The following is an 18,214-nucleotide window of genomic DNA, read 5'->3' on the forward strand; positions in this document are numbered from 1 at the left end:
CATCCAGCTGTGTTTTTATAATCACAAGTTTTATGACTATTAATATGAGTGAATTAATAAGTCAAGGAACATCAGGTTGAAGCTGAAACATAGAAGATTTTACCTCAAGATGAGGAGAAACTTCTGTACAGTGAGGGTGACAGAGCACTGGGACAGGCTGCCCAGGGGGGTTGTGGAGTCTCCTTCTCTGGAGACTTTCCTGTGCAGACTCCCCTGGGTGATCCTGCATTAGCAGGTGGGTTGGACCTGAAGATCTCTGAAAGTCCCTTCCAACCTCTAATGTACTCTGTGATACTGTGAATTAAAAGTATGGAAATTGAGCTAAGTGAAATCAGAACTATGGCTGTGTAATTATTGGTTTTCTTCAGTTTAATGAGCATATTAAAAAATAGCAAAAAAAAAAAAAAGGAAAAAAAAAAGAAAATAAACTAAACCCAAGGAACACCTTAGGAAAAGATAGGACATATAATCAGAATTACCGAGGACCAAGGGAAAGAGAAAATGATTGATCACAGGCTCACAGGATGTTAGGGGTTGGAAGGGACCTTCAGAAATCATCAAGTCCAACCCCCCCTGTCAGGGCAGAATCCAGCACAGGTCACACAGGAATGCATCCAGATGGGGCTGGAAAGTCTCCAGAGAAGGAGACTCCACAACCTCTCTGGGCAGCCTGTTCCAGTGCTCTGGGACCCTCACAGTGAAGAAGTTCCTCCTCATGTTGAGGTGGAACCTCCTGTGCTGGAGTTTCTATCCACTGCCTCTTATCCTAACCCAGGGTGCAACTGAGCAGAGCCTGTCCCCTCCCTCTTGACCCCCAGCCCTCAGATATTGATAAACATTTGAAATGAAATGACAGTTAGTCAAAGGTAAGGGATGGGGATCTTTGGGACAAAAAAAAAAAAAAAAAAAAAAAGAAAGAAAAAAGGATCTATGAGTTTTTAAGTGTTCCCAAGAGTAATTACAAATGAAATAGGTTCAAGGAAAGTTAAATTAATAATACCCCATTTCTAAATAACCTTTGACAAAATTGCTAATCAACTGCAGCCAGAAATATCAAAGTGAGTTGATTTGACATTTCCAGCTTTATTTCCACTGTACTTAGCTATGAATTAAATTGCTTAAAGCTCACAATTTTTTTTTCATTCATTCCTTTTTCTCTTCTACAATATTGCTTAGGAGACTATGCAATCTGTTCTAGGTGTACCTGCAGAAGGGTTGGACTAGATCATCTCCAGAGGTCCCTTACAACCCCTACCCTCCTATGATTCTACATCATAGTTTTGGTTCTAGTACAATAATGATAATAGTCATTATTCTGCTAAACTCTCTCAACAAAAATAAATAATCATTTTCCATAATAATTTTACAGTCAAATGTCACACACTCATGTTACATTCCATGTAACAAATTATATAGCATCCCCACCAGGAAGGCTAGGGGAGATCCTGTCTAACTAACCTGATAGCCCTCTACGAAGTTAAGACCAAGTGGGTAGATGAGGGCAGAGCAGTGGCTGTCATATATCTTGACTTCAGTAAAGCTTTTGATGCTGTCTCCATAACATCCTCATAGAACAGCTCAGGAGATGTGGCACAGATGGCTGTCAGTGAGGTGGATTGAGAACTGGCTCCACAACAGGGTTCAGAGGATTGTCATCAGTGGCACAGAGTCAACTTGGAGGCCTGTGGCAAGTGGTGTCCCCCAGGGATCAGTGCTGGGTACAGTTTTGTTCAATATCTTTATCAACATCCTGGCTGAGGGCATTGAGAGTACCCTCAGCAAGTTCTGATGATACAAACTGGGGGGTGGCTGACACCTGTCAGGCTGTGCTGCCATCCAACGTGACCTGGACAGGCTGAGAGCTGGCTGCAGGCAAACCTCATGGAGTTCAATAAGGACAAGTGCAGGGTCCTGCATCTGGGGAGGAATAACAACAGGCACCAGGACAGGTTAGGGCTGCCCTGCTGGAAAGCAGCTCCACAGAGAAAGACCTTGGAGTGCTGGTGGGCAGCAAGTTCTGCATGGGACAGAAATGTGCCCTTGTGGCCAAGAGAGCCAGTGGTGTCCTGGGATGTATCAGGAAGGGTGTGTCCAGCAGGGCTAGGGAGGTTCTTCTACCTCTCCACTCTGCCCTGCTGAGACCACAGCTGCAATCCTGTGTTCAGTTCTGGGCTCCCCAGTTCAAGAGAGACAGAGACCTGCTGGAGAGAGTCCAAGGGAGAGCCAGGAGGATGCTTAGGGGACTTGAGCATCTCCCCTGTGAAGAGAGACTGAGAGCCCTGGGGCTGTTTAGTCTGGAGAAGAGAAGACTGAGAGGGGATCTGATCAATGTCTATCAATAGCTGAAGGGTGGGTGTCAGGTGGAGGGGGCCAGGCTCTTTTGGGTGGTGCACAGTGATAAGACAAGGAACAATGGGTTCAAACTTGAACAGAGAAGATTCGACCTCAACATGAGGAGAAACTTCTTTCCAGTGAGGGTGACAGAGCCCTGGAGCAGCTGCCCAGAGAGGTTGTGGAGTCTCCTTCTCTGGACACATTCCAACCCCACCTGGCTGCATTCCTGTGCAGACTCCCCTGGGTGATGCTGCTCTGGCAGGGGGGTTGGACCTGATGATCTCCGGAGGTCCCTTCCAATCTCTGATATACTGTGAGACTGTGAGACTGTGATACATATTACTCTCATAAAGTGTCTAATAAAAGAGTTCAAAAAATGCTGATTTTGGTTACAGAACAAAGAATTAATTCATGAAGTGAGCTGCCTTGCTTCCAGTTAGTGTTACAGAACAAAGAACCTTGTTTGCAGAACAAAGAAATAATTTAAGTGAACTGCCTTGCTTCCAGTTAGTGGATCTTTCCAATCTTCTTATATCTGTGGAAAAAATGGAGGGGAAATCTTGATTCTATCTGCACATCTATATCTATATCTAGCTTGGATATCTATACTCTTGGCATAAGGATTGCAAACAGGCTAATGTGAGAAACAAAGGAAAGACATCACATAGGTTAACTCCCTCTCCAAGTGTGACCTTGGTGCTTCCTCAGCGATATAAGTTGGAGGCTGCAATTAATTTTGTTGAAACTGGTCTTAAAGCTCTGATCTTGTGATATGTCAACACCCCCCCCCCTCTGTGAAACATGACAGAAGATAAAAAAATAGCTAAGGATTTCAGTGACAGGAAGATAGCCTACTCCTGAATTAGAGCAATAAAAAGCTGTAAATAAGAAAAAAGAAGAACAAGTCAGCAATATTGAGACATGTCACATTGGATGTTATCTGCTTTATCTTCCTTCTGCTCAGGCAAAACCCTGCACTGTCCTAATAACAAACAAACGAAGAAAGAAATGAAAGCTTTATTTTCCTTCTAAACAGACAAAATCCTGCACTATCCTAACAACAACCAAACAAACAAAAAGCCACAAAATCCTTCTTTTACAGCCTCATCGAGGAGTACAGACCTACAGTTGGAATAAGCAAAACAATAGAATATGTGAAGAGCTAGCTGTCAGGAAATTCATAGCAGGAAATGTTGATAAACTGAATGTGTTGCCATGGCTCATAGAAGGTTTGCTGCCACCAGATGCCTGTGCAGGGGGCAAAAATAACTTAAAACATCCCATCCTATTGAAAGCAAACAAGTTCCTGAGAAGGTCTGGAAGGCAGCCATGGTCATCATCATCTATATTGGACCTGATGATAAAAGCAGAACTAAATGCAGGTCCTGCAAATTAGGTTTTCACAGCTTGTTAGCAGGGATCAAATACATTCTCAGAAGGGAGACTGGTGCCACACGCAGGAAGGAGAAAAGAATGGCAGACCAACATCTCCACACAGTGCAGAAACCACACAGATGGACACAAATTGCTCCCAGAGCAACTGAACTTTACACAGCTAATTTATGATTCTCATCAATATTCCTGCTGGACCATAAAACATTAAAACAACGCTTACCTAACCCAGTGCTGAATTTCAAATGGAGAAACAAGCCAGGTCAGACAAAGAAGGTGTGTGGCAGGTTCTAGCCTGAAGCCAGACAGGAGGAAACAACAACAAAAAAAGAAAAAGAAAAACAAAGAAACAAAACCCCACCCAACACACAGAGACACAACAACAACAGAAAAAAAACTCTCCCCCTCTGTCATGGATTGTCAAGGACTTACTGACTTCTGTGTTTCCAAATAAGTGTTTCACAAATAAATTTTTCACAGAATCACAGAATCTTATCAGGTTGTTAAGTACCTCAGAGGTCATCAAGTCCAACCTATCACCTAATACCTAACACCTCCTGACAACTAAACCCTGGCTCCAAGTGGCACAGCCAAGCTTTTTTGAACACCTCCAGGGATGGTGACTCCACCACCTCCCTGGGCAGCACATTCCAATGGCCAATTACTCTTTCTGGCAAGAACATTCTCCTCACCTCCAGCCTAAACTTCCCCTGGTGCAGCTTGAGACTCTGTCCTCTTGTTCTGGTGCTGGTTGCCTGGGAGAAGAGACCAACACCCACCTGGCTACAACCTCCCTTCAGGTAGTTGTAGACAGCAATGAGGTCTCCACTGAGCCTCCTCTTCTCCAGGCTAAACACCCCCAGCTCCCTCAGCCTCTCCTCACAGGGCTGTGCTCCAGACCCCTCCCCAGCCTCATTGCCCTTCTCTGGACGCCTCTGGACACATTCAAGTGTCTCAATGTCCTTCTGAAATTGAGGAGCCCAGAACTGGACACAGCACTCAAGGCGTGGTCCAAGCAGTGCTGAGCACAGGGCAGGATGACTTCCCTACTCCTGCTGGCCACACTATTCCTGATGCAGGCCAGGATGCCATTGGCCTTCTTGGCCACCTGGGCACACTGCTGGCTCATGTTTAAAGTGAAAGGAGTTCTATGAATTTTGTGGCCTTTCTCCTTTCCTTCATTATTTTCCTACTTGTTATCTACTATGTTGTGGAAGAGGAAAGCAGTTTAGATTTTGTCCTAACCATGCCTGGTTTACTCATGATGATTCAGCAGTTTACACCAAAGTACAGGGGAAATTCTGGTTTACCAAAAATCTCAGCCACTGCTATACATTTGCATCCACAGCTGTTTTTCCACTCTATCAGTAGAAACACCAGTCTCACTTCTGCTGCTCAGAGTAAGATTTGCCACAAAAGTTCACCTATTCCCACAGCACCCAAGTTGGTTCTGTGAGAAGTGGTGCACAGGATCACAGATCAGAGCTGTTATGGATTGGAAGGGACCTCTGGAGATCATTGAGTCCAACCCCCCTGCCAGAGCAGGACCAAAGAATCCAGCACAGGTAGAACTAAAATTTGTGGTGTTTGCTGGCTTAGCTAATGTAGCTACTGCTTGGGGATTTCTCTTCTAAAATGTGCTTGAATTTAAGGGATTAGAAACTACCTCTTCCGGTGAAACAATCCTTGCCTTACTAACTGCAATAGCACACATTCTGTTCAAGGTTACTGAAAGGAAACTTTACTCATTTGTATTACAACTAGTTGTGTTGTTTCCAGACTGTCCTGTCAGGGTAGAGCTATCCCAGTCAGTGCTGGCTCTGATGCTGTGCATGTAACAGTCAAGCATGTTGGCTACATTTAAAGGGCCAACAGAGTGTATAAATCCCACTGTGAGAGAGGGCTGTGCAAGTGAGTCACAGGATCACAGATCACAGATTGTTAGGGGTTGGAAGGGACCCAAAGAGATCATCAAGTCCAACCCTCCTGCCAGAGCAGGACCATAGAATCTAGTGCAGGTCACACAGGAGCACATCTGGATGGGTCTGGAAAGTCTCCAGAGATTCCACAACCTCTCTGGGCAGCCTGTTCCAGTGCTCTGGGACCCTCACAGTGAAGAAGTTCCTCCTCATGTTGAGGTGGAGCCTCCTGTGCTGGAGTTTACATCCATTCCCCCTTGGCAGACCAGACAGGAAAGACATTTTGCTTTCTTTTAAAACTCACTCAAAATCTTCACTGACTTGCTTGTCCCCTTGCTACTGCATGTACGAAAGCAGAAAGTTGAAAAAACAGAAAAAGACCCTGGAGAATAATATATTATAGATTGCAACAAGGAGAGCGTGGGAAGTATTTTTAAGTGATAAAAAAGGCAATCATTAGAAGGAAGGAATATGGAAAATTGTGCTGCTTCCAAGCACTTACAGTTCAGTCACAGCAGTGCTGATGCCTCACAATGTCCTGTTGAGTCATCACAAATCACTCTAGCGAGTAATGACATAAGAAACATTGGGTGCACATCATTTTCATGACTGCACAGTGTGCTGCTCTCAGGCTGCTCTGCCCCAGGAAGGAGGCCAGTGGCAAAGCTGCCAAGCTGACAGATAAGCAACGAGCAAAAGTTTTTAGAGTAAGTTTTATGACTTGTTCAAATTCAGTCCAGATACCAATACAGCAGCAAAGAAATGCTGCTTCCTACTCCCAAGTGCATGTTGTTTATTGATGATTTGCAGGAGTTAATAGGCTTTGTGCTTAAGCAACTTACCTTATGAATTACACAGAGAATAGTAACATGCTGAGTTATTTATGTCCAGCAAACAAAAGCTACTTCACACAGTTTGAAGGTGATGAATATAGCATGACAGCTTTAATTATGCAGTCAAATGCTAATGCAGCTGAACCTTACCTCCTTTCGGCAGTCCGTTGGAAACGATTTGGGAACAGGAGCAGGCAGTGTGAGCTGGCAGCACAGAAGGCAAGTCACAGCCTGGGATGCATCCAAAGCAGCACTGCCAGCAGAGCCAGAGAGGTGATTCTGACACTTTGCTCTGCTCTGGGGAGACCTCACCTGGAGTACTGTGTACAGCTCTGGAGTCCTCAATAGAGGAAGGACATGGAGCTGATGCAGAGGGTCCAGAGGAGGGCCATGAGAATGATCAGGGGGTTGGAGCAGCTCTGCTGTGAGGACAGGCTGAGGGAGCTGGGGGTGTTCAGCCTGGAGAAGAGGAGGCTCTGGGGAGACCTCATAGCAGCCTGGCAGTACCTGAAGGGGGCTCCAGGAAGGCTGGAGAGAGACTGTTTGCAAAGGCCTGCAGGGACAGGACGAGGGACAATGGCTTCAAACTAGAGCAGAGCAGATTGAGATTGGATGTGAGGAAGAAGTTCTTCACTCTGAGGGTGGTGGAACACTGGCACAGGTTGTCCAGGGAGGTAGCTGAGGCTCCTTCCCTGGAGATGTTCAAGGTGAGGCTGGAGGAAGCCCTGGGCAGCCTGATCTAGTTGGGGATGTCCCTGCTGAGTGCAGGGAGGTCAGACTGGATGAGCTTTGGAGGTCCCTTCCAGCTCGGACTCTTCTACGGCTCTATGACATGAGCTGTTGCTTTATAGCAATCAATCCTCCCTCTTTATCACCCCCACCATATAAAACCCATAAAGGCACCCTGCTTTGTGGAAGTGATTCAGAGGTGAAACAAAAGAAGGTGAAGTTACAGTTCTGATGTTTTCCCAACATTTCCATGCAGATTAGTTCCCAGTTAGCTCCATACAACTTTGCAAAGGCATGTACCACCCAGAGTACAGAATATGAACTGCTGGAAAAAAGGTTTTCTTGTCTGCACTGCAAGCACTTCACTCATTCCACATGACATAATGAATAACTACAGATGATGAAGCCTCAGAAGACAACCTCATAAAGCAGAGACCCTTTACTTAGTTTTAATTTCCAGCAGAATTCAGTCTCAGAATGCCAGGAGACTAAGCACAACAGCTGTTTTTTATGACAACCAGACGTGGGCACAAGAAATACCATTCGCAAAAACAAGGTCACCTACTGACATGCATTGCATAAACAGCACCATGAGTGTTTAACAGTGACTTAAGTTACACCAATGGCCTTCAAAACCTGTCAGTTGTGTGCACATGATGAACTGAAAGGTCAAGTCCTGATTTTATTTTTGAGTCATGGTCAGAGGTCACTTGGACTTGCTGGCGTCTCATCAGCAGAACACTGCCTGTATTTCAGACATAACAGTTTTGACAAAACATATCATTGTGGGAAGTTTGTCAGGTTCTACTCAAATTAGATGTCAAACAGGGTCTCTGTTCAAAGTGCAGGCAGAGTGGTCACTCAAGCATTGAGTTCGAGTTCATAGCAAGAAACATTCACACTGGTCTCCGTTTCATTCATAAAGCTCACCTTGAAAATAAATAAATCGATAAAATCTCAGTGTTTGGTAGCATGGAAAATCACCTCCTTGTGCTCTTGGGGAATGGTGCCACTGCCAGGTGGCAGCCAGTCACTAGAGATCAGTGTTGGGCCCAGTCCTGTTCAGTATCTTTACTGATGATCTGGAGGAGGGGATTGAGTTCACCATTAGTAAGTTTGCAGATGACACCAAGCTGGGAGCTGTTAGAGGGTAGGAGGGACCTGCAGAAGGACCTTTACAGGCTGGATAGAAGGGCAGAGTCCAAGGGCATCAGATTTATCAAGTCTGAGTGCTGGGTTCTGCACTTAGACCACAATTACCCATGCAGTGCTACAGGCTGGGGACAGAGTGGATGGAGAGCAGCCAGGCAGAAAGGGACCTGGGGGGACTGGTGGACAGCAGCTGAACATGAGCCAGCAGTGTGCCCAGGTGGCCAAGAAGGCCAATGGCATCCTGGCCTGCATCAGCAATAGTGTGGCCAGCAGGAGCAGGGAAGTCATTCTGCCCTGTGCTCAGCACTGGTTAGACCACACCTTGAGTGCTGTGTCCAGTTCTGGGCTCCTCAGTTTAAGAGAGATGTTGAGATGCTGGAATGTGTCCAGAGAAAGGCAACAAGGCTGGGGAGGGGTCTGGAGCACAGCCCTATGAGGAGAGGCTGAGGGAGCTGGGGGCCTTCAGCCTGGAGAAGAGGAGGCTCAGGCAAGACCTCATTGCTGTCTACAACTACCTGAAGGGAGGTTGTAGCCAGGTGGGGGTTGGGCTCTTCTCCCAGGCAACCAGCACCAGAACAAGAGGACACAGTCTCAAGCTGCACCAGGGGAGGTTTGGGCTGAATGTGAGGAAGAAAATCTTCCCAGAAAGAGAGATTGACCATTGGAATGTGCTGCCCAGGGAGGTGGTGGAGTCACTGCCTAGGAAGTCTTTTCCAAGCTGGTGAATTCTGTGTGATTCTGTGTGATTCCCTATGTTATTCACTCAGTGGAGCTCTGTTTTGGATGATAGATCTGTGAGATTTTACATTCTCAAGCTTCAGGCAAATCCCCAAAGCACCTGCACTTTGCAACAAAGAGCTAGAGATTCACCCAGCTGTTTTCTGGCTACAGACTGATGCAGTTACACACCAAGTAGAGACACTTTTAAGGACCAAACAAGAAAGATGCCACTGTGCTACCACTTTGATCCTCTCTAGAGTATATATGCTGAAGCATGATTGAAACCCTTCGACCCTAATTTCAGCATTTCTTAATTACCAGTTCTTTCATTACCACAGATTAAAGCAGAGACCTGAGCTGCAGAAAAACATTTTCAATCAGTAGCAAAATTGTTGTGCTGATAGTAACAACATCTTAACTGAAGATAATCATAACATTGAAGTGTGTGTGTGTGGGGGTGTGGTTATGGAAAGAATGCATTTGTGGATAAGTATATTGCACCTTTAATCAATGAGGAAAGAAATCTTTAAGTATCTGCCCAGCTTCTACTAATGCTAGTGGCATCCTTGCTAATCCTCAACTACAGACTGCAAACAATGCCAGGTATTATACTGCTGCCACTCAGAGATGAAAAGTATTTGTGTTGTTTGTTTGATTCTGTTTTGTTAAGGAAATGAGCAACACCTCCTACACAGCAAAGCACTCACACACGATACACCTAAGCAACATTGCCCTGTCATTCCCAAATCTTAAAGCCAGCCAAAGCAGAGATTACTAAAACATCTTTTGAATCCTGTCTAAGAATTTGTGTTTTGCCTGTCCCTTTGCAGGTGGGCCAGGAAGCAACCCATGGCACAAAATCATAGAACTGTCAGGGTTGGAAGGAACCTCAAGGATCATTCAGTTCCAACCCCCCTGCTATGGCCAGGGACACCTCACACTACAGCAGGTTGCTCACAGCCACATCCAGCCTGGCTGCAAAAACCTCCAGGGATGAGGCTTCTACCACCCCCCTGGGTAACACATTAAGTAATGTGTTCTGTCAGAAGCAAGTCAACCTGAACATCTTAAGTACTTGATATTAAGACCAATTTCTGTGACATGGTGCCTAGAAGAATGTAGAACAACACAGCACATTCATCAAAAGCATATTCCTAACAAGGATGACCTTTCTAGCTGACTGTGGGATGTGCAGTAACACTAATTATGCTGAAAACGATCAAAATGTAAATGGAATAAGAAAGAACATGAATCAACCCCATCACCTAAACAAAATATGAAATGAGCCTTCTTGGAGCAGCACAGACAGTTGCTGTAGCTATTTGCCAGACCCTCACACTAGGGACAACCCCAAGCACTCTGAACTCACCAAGGACTTCTACTTTAATGTCAAAGAATTTGTTGGCTGAATTAAGAAAATGCTTAGACCCATAAATATTGACATTACTGCACACTGCTGCAGTTCTCAAATCAAAAGATGCCAAGAGGGATATATCTCAGTGCTTACCATTATCACTTTTGAGATTGCCATTGCTGAGCTGTTTCAACCTCTTCTGGTGGGATTTGCCGTTGTAGTGGATTTGTGCCTGAGCAGCAGAGTTCAGCTGAATGTTGCAAACGTTGCACAAAGTGAAATTGCTCTGTTTCTTCTCTCTCTCCTTCTTTTCCTCAGTGCCATCAGCTACTAATTCTTTCTCACCTTCCCTGTCCAGTGCAGATGTGAAGTCTGAATCGTGTGAGAGGTTATCAACTGATAAATCAGGGCTCCAGGGCTTCTTCATATTTTCTGGGGGGGCAGGGAAAAAAAAAAAAAAAAGGAGAAACTGATGAGTAATAAAAAATAACATACACAAAATCTCCACAGCTGCAAAGTAGCAAAAGGCAAAATAAAAACATCTGTTGATACTGTAACACTACGTTTCCACTCCTGTGTTTTGTATTCTGGCCATGTTTTTCTGTTCTGTACCTTGAGCAACTTCACAGACACTCAGGGAAAGAGTCTTGAAATGTATTAAATCTGTCACTGGAGCCAACCTGTCACAGCAACTGATTTTGCTTATTAATTTTTTTTAATCACTTCTCTCTTTGATTAGTCTAATTATTCAAGAATCATCCTCTGAAAGGAAGCTTTACAAATATCCCATTAGAATAAAGTCTAGATGAAGCTTGTGACACCTTAACTGTCATCCTCAGTAGGAAATCGTATGGGGTGCAGGTGCCCAGGTGCTGGCAGTGGAAGCTGGAGGGCAGCCCTCTGCAGATGAGAGCAGGGGCAAAACTGACCCAGCTGTGCCCAAAGCTGAGTGGGTCAGCTGTGGATGTTGCATTTCTGTGAGAACATGTTTAAGACAGGGCAAAACCCCCGTGCAGCAGCTGAAAAAATGGGAGAGAAACAGCTCTGCCAATGGTGGAAAAGAAGAAGGGAGCAGAGGTGCTTCAGGCATGTAAGGAGATTGCCCTGCAGCTGATGGTGAAGACCATGGTGACACAAGTCACCTCCCTGAGGCAGGTGGAGCACTCCAAGCCAGAGCAGCTCACAGGTGCAGTTTCCTTCAGAGTGCATCCACTCCACAGAACCATAGAATAGTTTTGATTGGAAAAGACCTCTAAGATCATGGGGTCCAACCATCGACCTACCACCACTGTGGCCATTAAACCATGTTCCAAGTGCCATGCCTGCAAGCTTTTTGAACACTCCAGAGAGAGCCCATGTAGGAGCAGGCTCCCAGCAGGGTTTGCAGTCCATGGAGAGGAGCACAGGTTTTGACCTGTGTCCCAGTAAGTGCTCTCCCTGACTTTACCTCAACCCCCAAGCTTTTCCATCTTATTTCCCCTTCTTTGCCCTGGTGTAGAAAAAGGAGGGAGTGGCTGGGTGGGGGTCTGGCAGCCAGCCAAGACCAATCCACCACAGAAATAGAGGTAGGCTATTATAGTAAAAATATTTTATAATCCCTTCTAAGATTAAGTGTATAACCAACACACTTGAATTTTTTTTCTTAGATGTGCTGTAAAATAAATAGTTCAGTTAAAATCTGTGTAGATGGCAACCTATTACATACACCTCTACATTCAAATGCCACACTTGATGGATTACTACAAATTTGGAGATATTTATAGCACTTAAAAATGCAAGATGCATTTTACAAGTAAAAAACCCCCAAACAAACTACAAAATGAAACAACAACAAAACACATTGGGGGAGGGGAGTTCTTCTCTCTTTCCCATATTTATATTTTGATGTGTTGCATTTAAAGAAGAAAAAATAACCCCCCACCTTTTAGTCAGCTAAGCCTAAATGTATAAATTTCACATCTGAATTTATTAATTCATTTTTAGCAGATGCTTTCAAGTCCAAGTCTAGTAATTTTGTCAGTTGTCTGGTTCAAAATAGTTCAAAGACAAATAATAGAATTATAGAATCATTGAATTATCAGGGTTGGAAGGGACCTCAAGGATCATCCAGTTCCAACCCTCTGCCATGGGCAGGGACACCTCACACTACATCAGGTTGCTCACAGCCACATCCAGCCTGGCTGCAAAAACCTCCAGGGATGAGGCTTCCACCACCTCCCTGCACAATCTCTTCCAGTCTCTCACCACCCTCATGAGGAAGAACTTCTTCCTAACATCCAATCTGAATCTCCCCATTTCTAGTTTTGCTCCATTCCCCCCAGTCCTATCACTCCCTGACACCCTCAAAAGTCCCTCCCCAGCTTTCTTGTAGCCCCCTTCAGATAATGGAAGGCCTCAAGAAGGTCTGTTTGGAGTCTTCTCCAGCCTGAACAACCCCAACTCTCTCAGTCTGTCTCCAGAGCAGAGCAGCTCCAGCCCTCTGATCATCCTCATGGCCCTTCTCTGCACACCTTCCAGCACCTCCAGATCCTTCCTGTAATATTAGTTTCTTATCTTAACCCCCTGAATTTCACCTCAAGGATAGTTAATTTAAACTCAGCTAATACCAAACTGTAACAATGACAGAAATTAGAAGATAATCCCATCTGCAGAACTGGAAGCTAAACCAGTGTAAACACAAGTTTCTGTGACTTAAAGGTGAGCAGAAACAGCACAAGTGAAGAAGTGCTCTGTGCCCTGCAAACCTGATTTATTAATTTACTATTGTAAGCAGCTGAAGAGGAGCCAGCAGTGTGCCCAGGTGGCCAAGAAAGCCAAAGGCATCCTGGCTGGGATCAGCAATGCTGTGTCCAGCAGGAGCAGGGAGGGGATTGTCCCCTGGGTCTCAGCTCTGGGGAGGCCACACCTGGAGTGTTGTGTCCAGTTTTGGGCACCTCAATTCAAGAGAGATGTGGAGGTGCTGGAGCCAGGGCAGAGGAGGGCAAGGAAGCTGTGAAGGGCCTGGAGAAGAAATCTGATGAAGAGCAACTGAAGGAGCTGGGGCTGGTTAGTGTGAAACAGAGGAGGCTGAGGGGAGACCTCATTGCTGTCTACAGCTACCTGAAAGGAGGTTGTGGAGAGGCTGCTGCTGGTCTCTTCTCCCAGGTAATTAGTGATAGAACAAGAGGGAATGGCCTCAAGCTGTGACTGGGTAGGCTTAGACTGGACATTAGGAAATGTTTTTTCCTGGCAAGAGTGGTCAGGGATTGGAATGTGCTGCCCAGGGAGGTGGTGGAGTCCCCAAGCCTGGATGTGTTTCAAGGTGGTTTGGCTGTGGTGCTTGGGGCTATGGTTTAGGGGTGAGCCTTGTAGAGTAGGGTTCTGGGTTGGACTTGGTGATCCTGAGGCTCTTTTCCAACCTGAATGTTTCTGTGATTCTGTGATTCAAGGAGTGTAAAATGTTATACCAACTTAGCATCACAATGAGACCTTTATATATCACTGGAACCTTTAAACTGCTTGTTCTCCCAGACTGAGTGAATAAATGAAGTCTAAAATAATCCAATCTGTACCTTGAGTGGCAAAATTAGTGCAGCCTTAAATACAATGATACTATTTGGTTTCTAACAAATCAGTCAACCTTGAGAAAAATAAAATCTTACTGCAGCAACAGAAGAAAACGGCCTGGAAATGCCTTTAATGCCATATCCAGACATGGTTCAGTATTTAAAAATACATCTTAAAAACCCTTCACATTTGGGTCTGATTAAACCAAAATACTGCAAAGTGATCTTAAGAAAGCTTTCAATAATGTAAATTGCACCAGGAACATGTTTTATTGGTCTTCCCAAGGATTTAAGGACATTTACTGCTTTCCAAGCAAGTCATAAAGACATATTTATCTAAAGATGCAAATCTAAAACCTTTCAATATTCAAACAGTTTCAGTCTCATTTTTCAGATTTGCTTCCTATTTGTATCTAACTGGCATCAAATTCCCATCTAATTAGCATTGTGTTGGTTTATGCTAACTAAACTATTTCATAGAATAAAGTACAGACCCAGTTCTGAGAACAGCTCTGCACATGCTGTAAATTAAATTCCCACTCAACCAGTTCAGTCAATATTACTATTTCAGCCAAGGATTTTAGCTGTCTAAAGCAACAGGTGAGAAAGCAGGCTGGCCAATTAATTTCAAAGCAAAATTAATTGGAGAAAAAAAAAAGACAGTATAAAACCAGTTCTTTATTTAAAAAAAAGGTATAAAACCAGTTCTTTATTAAAAAAAAGACAGTATAAACCAGTTCTTTATTAAAAAAAAAAAGATAGTATAAACCAGTTCTTTATTTAAAAAAGACAGTATAAAACCAGTTCTTTATTAAAAAAAACCAGTATAAACCAGTTCTTTATTTAAAAAAGACAGTATAAAACCAGTTCTTCATATTAAAAAAAAAAACAACAACAAAACAAAACAAAAAAAACCCTTAAGTTTTGCCTAAATGTCACCTTCAGTGCTCTGTTTTCCATTTGGCAAAGGCCACACAGGTAGTTGGCTTGGCTAGTAATTAATTGTGCCAGTGCCTTTTGCTGGCAGTACTGACCTCGTTCTGCATGGGCAGTGAATGGTGTGGTGACCTCTCTACTTCTGCCACACAATGCAGCATCCCAATGAACAGCTTTGCTTCTGCTGGCCCTCTTGCTGAGGGGGGAAACAGCTGTGATGTCCCTGAGATGGGTGAAGGGGGTGGCCTGCAGGGTCACTTCTGGAGAAGGTGTCTCAGTGGAATGCAGAGCCCACGGGTGCTGGGGTGGCTACCTGAGTGTTGCAGCAATAGTGAGGGAGGTGGGGGGAAATGAAGCTCAGTGGTGGGGCAGCTCTGCTATGGAAGAGGTTTTTACTAGATCATGAGTTGTTTGCAGCTTTTCAGGGCTGAAAAGCATGCTAAACACTATATGGGGCTGCTACTGAAATACCACCTTGAGGTGTCACTGAATGTCTGCCCTCAACTAAATAGAATCATAGAATCATAAAATCAAGAAGGTTGGAAGAGACCTCAAAGATCATCGAGTCCAACCTGTCACCCTAAACCTCATGACTACTAAACCATGGCACCAAGTGCCACGTCCAATCCCCTCTTGAACACCTCCAGGGATGGTGACTCCACCACCTCCCTGGGCAGCACATTCCAATGGCTAACAACTCTCTCCATGAAGAACTTTCTCCTCAACCCCAGCCTAAACCTCCCCTGGCACAGCTTGAGACTGTGTCCTCTTGTTCTGGTGCTGGTTGCCTGGGAGAAGAGACCAACCCCCTCCTGGCTACAACCTCCCTTCAGGTAGCTGTAGACAGCAATGAGGTCTCCCCTGAGCCTCCTCTTCTCCAGGCTAAACAGTCCCAGCTCCCTCAGCCTCTCCTCACAGGGCTTGTGCCCAAGGCCTCTCACCAGCCTCGTTGCCCTTCTCTGGACATGCTCCAGGAATTCAACATCTTTCCTAAACTGAGGGGCCCAGAACTGGACACAGTACTCAAGGTGTGGCCTAACCAGTGCTGTGTACAGGGGTACAATGACCTCCCTGCTACTGCTGGCCACACTATTCCTGATGCAGGCCAGGATGCCATTGGCTCTCTTGGCCACCTGGGCACACTGCTGGCTCATGTTGAGGCAGCTGTTGACCAGCACCCCCAGGTCCCTCTCTGCCTGGCTGCTCTCCAGCCACTCTGACCCCAGCCTGTAGCACTGCATGGGGTTGGTGTGGCCAAAGTGCAGCACCTGGCACTTGGACTTGTTGAATACTCACTGCATCTGAGCAGCTGAAGTCATGGAGCCATTTTTCTGTGGGCATATGGATCAGGGAGGCTTGTATTGCCTGAGCAGCAGACTACATCTCTCTGATTTCCTGGACATTAGGAAAAAAATATTCCCAGCAAGAGTGGTCAGGGATTGGAATGTGCTGCCCAGGGAGGTAATTGAGTCACCAACCCTGGGTGTGTTTAAAGGTGGTTTGGATGTGGTGCTTGGGGATATGGTTTGGGGTGAACTTTGTAGAGTAGGGTTCTGGGTTAGACTTGGTGAACCTGAGGGTCTTTTCCAACCTGAATGCTTCTGTGATTCTGTAAAATCAGATCTTGTATACCAAGAGTGAAGATAGGAACATTTACAGATAGACTGCAACCACCCTGAGATTTTTCTACAGCAGTTGTACAGCATGTTTCTCCCGATGGAAGGAGAATGTTTCTCCTGAGGAAGCAGCAGCAATCCATCAACAGCTCAGCTCTCTGAAGTCTGATGGAGATATTGCTCACTCCAAAGACAGTTCTATTCATCTGCCTAAAATACTTTTAAATTAAGAAATTCAGTCTTTAATCAAAGCATCAGAAGGATTAAACTGACAACATGCTAGCCTTACATTCACTGAATTGTTCTAGATGTAACTTTTCATAAATTTCATGGGAGGGGGTTGAAATTACCCCCCAACTAATTTGGAGAAAACTACTCCCCAAAATAAATTGCTCAGACCAGCTCAGTTTGGGATGGAAGCAAATGAAGCTCTATTTACAAGCAAACTAAACTCCAGAGATAAGAAATGCAATGAATATGCACAAAATATCCAAGAGGTGAATACATGCAAATATACAATAGATGTTCTATGTACAAGAGATGTACAATGAATATGTATAAAATATACAATAGGTGTTCGTTCTATCTATCTATCTATCTATCTATCTATCTATCTATCTATCTATCTATCTATCTATCTGTCTATCTATCTATCTAATTTATCAGCAACACAGAAACTCCTCAGACCCCCCTGGATGGATCTGAGAGGCTCATTCACCTCCTCCCCCACTCCCTCCCTCCTTCCCATTACCTCACACAGGACTTACAACAGAGATCCCCTGGCAAGGCCATGGAAGAGAGAGAGAGAGAGAGACAGAAGTTGCAAGCAGAAGTGACAGAAGAAGAGAGCAAGAACTGTTTATGCCTCTGCTCTGTATCTCCATTAGCAATCCAATGAATTCTATAGACATTAGCATTATTTTCCTTTTGCATCCAAAGGTAATTTTATTTTACTTTCAGTCTTTGCAGTCAGGGACTAAAGTTCCCTCTTCAAACTGTATCATCTCAGTTTATATACGTGCTGGAACTAAACACATACAGCCTTTTGCATTCAAAGCATTCCCCACTAGAGAGCAGCATGAATTTAAATAAGTACAAGGTATCTCTAGGCCTAGAGTGCCAGTCCTATAGGCATGAGATTACCATAATAAAACAGATCTTCTAACCAGGATGCACAATTTTGCAAGCAAATGTAACCCAGTAAATTAAACGAGCATTGCAGACCACCTGTGCACCTGTCTGATCCCTTTTGAAACATTTACACAGAGAAGCTGGCAGCCTAATAAAATGCATTAACATGTTATTACAGCCCTCTAATATTTCAGTCAACACAGCTTAACCTGAGAGAGTCTTATTTTTAGTATATAGAATAACTCAGCCTTGCCTTCTAATCTCATTCCAGAAAAAGAAATTATAAAATGCACTGTTACCATTTGAAGCGGGATCCTGACTGCAAAGACTGAAAATAAAAATTACCATTGGATAGAAAAGGAAAATAATGCTAAGGCCTATAGAATTCATTGGCTTGCTAATGTGGATATAGAGTAGAGGCAGAAACAGGTCTCTCTCTTTTCTTCTTCTGTTGCTTCTGCTTCCAACTTCCCTCTCTCTCTCTCTCTCTCTCTCTCTCTCTCTCTCTCTCTCTCTCTCTCTCTCCTGTGGCCTTGCCAGGGGATCTCTGTTT

The 18,214-nt window shown here is 44.6% G+C and overlaps 1 protein-coding gene across 1 annotated transcript in view; it reads right to left on the reverse strand.

Annotated features, from left to right (window-relative positions):
- The window catches only part of ZNF385D (zinc finger protein 385D), a 582,141-nt gene that overhangs the window by 435,092 nt on the left and 128,835 nt on the right, over positions 1 to 18,214 (reverse strand). The window contains exon 2 of the mRNA XM_054384925.1: positions 10,587 to 10,865. Within this exon, the coding sequence (XP_054240900.1) occupies positions 10,587 to 10,865 (279 nt within the window). The remainder of the gene's footprint in view (positions 1 to 10,586; positions 10,866 to 18,214) is intronic.

This window comes from Indicator indicator, chromosome 11, assembly GCF_027791375.1.
Source record: "Indicator indicator isolate 239-I01 chromosome 11, UM_Iind_1.1, whole genome shotgun sequence".
In the NCBI taxonomy this organism is placed as follows: Eukaryota; Metazoa; Chordata; class Aves; order Piciformes; family Indicatoridae; genus Indicator; species Indicator indicator.